Source organism: Carlito syrichta, unplaced genomic scaffold (assembly GCF_000164805.1).
Source record: "Carlito syrichta isolate Samal-C Ts95f unplaced genomic scaffold, Tarsius_syrichta-2.0.1 Scaffold120583, whole genome shotgun sequence".
In the NCBI taxonomy this organism is placed as follows: Eukaryota; Metazoa; Chordata; class Mammalia; order Primates; family Tarsiidae; genus Carlito; species Carlito syrichta.
In genome coordinates, this window is record NW_007064679.1 from 2,986 (window position 1) to 5,058 (window position 2,073).

Here is a 2,073-nt window from a genome sequence, read left to right on the forward strand (position 1 = left end):
CCACCCCCGCCCCCGCCGCCCCCCTCTGACGAGGCCCTGCTGCACTGTGTCCTGGAAGGAAGGCTCCGAGACCGTGAGGCAGAACTCCAGCAGCTGCGCGACAGTCTGGACGCCGGCGAGGCCGCTGTGGGCCAGGTAGGGTCAGCCGCGGGAGCGGGAGCCACGGGGCGGAGGGCCCCAGGGCCGGGGACCCCAAGGGGCGTTTCCGTTTTGGAGAAAGGGAGCAGGCAGTTGCAGTATGGCTCCTGCCTGGCAGAATCCAGATGCGTGGATTCGAAGCCACCGCTGCCGTTTACTGTCTTTTGGGAAAAAGAACTTTATTTTTCATTTTTTGAGTGGGAGTCTCACTCCGTCGCCCAGGCTGGAGTACCGTGGCATGCTCCCGGCTACCCCAGCCTCGACCTGCTGGGCTCCGGCGATCCTCCCGCCTCAGCCTTCCAAGTAGCTGGAACTACAGGTGTGCACTACCGCGCCCAGCCAATTTTTTGATTTATTGTAGACATGCAGGCTCAGGCAGTCCTCTTGCCTCGGCCTCCCAAAACGCAGGATTATAGGCTTGAGCCACCGCACCCAGCCGAAAAAAAACTTTTTTGAGAGAGAGAGGCTCTCACTCTGTCACCCAGGCTGGAGTGCAGTGGCACAATCACAGCTCACCACAGCCTCGACCTCCTGGGCTCAGGTGATCCTTCTGGCTCCTCCTGAGTCGCTGGGACATAGATGTGCTCCTCCATGCCTGCGTACTTTTTTCATTTTTTGTAGAGACGAGGTTTTGCCGTGTTGCCCAACTTCTGGGTCTTGAACTGGGCTCAAGTGATCCTCCTGCCTTGGTCTCCCAAAATACTGGATGGCAGCCGTGAGCCGCTGTGTCTGGCCTCATTTGCTGTCCTTTTTTTTTCTTGTTGATTCAGGGTTCCACATTGTCACCCGGGCTGGGGTGCGGTGGCATGATCACGGCTCACTGTAGCCGTGTAGGCTCACCTCCTGGGCTCAATCCTCTTGCCTCAGCCTCTCGAGTGTCTGGGACTACAAGGACGTGCTACCACGCCCAGCCAATTTTTTTTTTTTTTTTTTTTACCGGGGGGATCTTGCTAGGTTGCCTAGAGTGGTTTTGAACTCCTGGGCTCAAGGGATTCTCCATGCTCAGTCTCCCAAAGTGCTGGGATGACAGATGAGCCATCAGGCCTGCCTTCTGCTTTCGTTGCCGTCTTTTAGATTTGAGCAGTTACCTCACTTTATCTATAAATGGGGTTGTTCTGGCCTCATCCGGTTGTTAGGAGGGCGAAATCAAGTAGAGGTGTTCAGAGCCCAGACTAGTGCCCTGCGCTGGGAAGGGCTGACCGTGTGCATGCTGTTTGGCTGTTTCTTCTTTTTTTTTTCTTGACTCAGAGTCTCACTCTGTCGCCCAGGCTGGAGTGCAGTGGCACGCTCATAGCCTCCCAGCGTTGACCTGCTGGGCTCTGGGGATCTTTCGCCTCAGCCTTCCAAGTAGCCGGAACTACAGGCACGCGCTACTACACCCAGCAATTAAAAAAAAATTTTTTTTTTATTGTAAGGACGAGGTCCCACCAAGTTGCCCAGGCTGGTCTCGAACCCCTGGGCTCAGGCAGTCCTCTCACCTCAGCCTCCCAAAAATCTGGGATTACAGGCGTGAGCCACCGTGCCCAGCTGCAGCTAACTTTAAAGACTACCTCTTATAGAGTTTGAGCTGGAGTCCCTCACTGTCACCCAGGCTGGAGTGCAGTGGCACACTCACGGCTACCGCAGCCTTCACCTCCTGGGCTCAGGCGATCCTTCCGCCTCAGCCTTCCAAGTAGCTGGAACTCCAGGCATGTGGCACCACGCCCAGCTAATTTTTTGATCTACTGTAGAGACGAGGTCTCGCCAAGTTGCCCAGGCTGGTCTCGAACCCCTGGGTTCAGGCAGTCCTCCCGCCTCGTCCTCCCAAAGTGCTGGGACGACAGGTTTGAGGCACCACGCACCACGCACGTGTCCTGAAAGTCTTCCGGGTCGGATCGTGAGCGGCGGCCTCGGGGCGTCATGAGCTCCGCCTCTCCTGGCGGGGCGGGGCCCCGG

General features: G+C 57.2%; 1 protein-coding gene across 1 annotated transcript in view; it reads left to right on the plus strand.

Moving 5' to 3' along the window:
* LZTS2 (leucine zipper tumor suppressor 2) overlaps positions 1 to 2,073 on the plus strand; it is a gene marked incomplete at its 3' end in the record, with an annotated part of 4,466 nt that overhangs the window by 1,449 nt on the left and 944 nt on the right. The window contains 1 exon segment of the mRNA XM_021707596.1: positions 1 to 135. This exon segment is cut by the window's left edge and continues 27 nt beyond it. Coding sequence (XP_021563271.1) covers positions 1 to 135 — 135 coding nt within the window.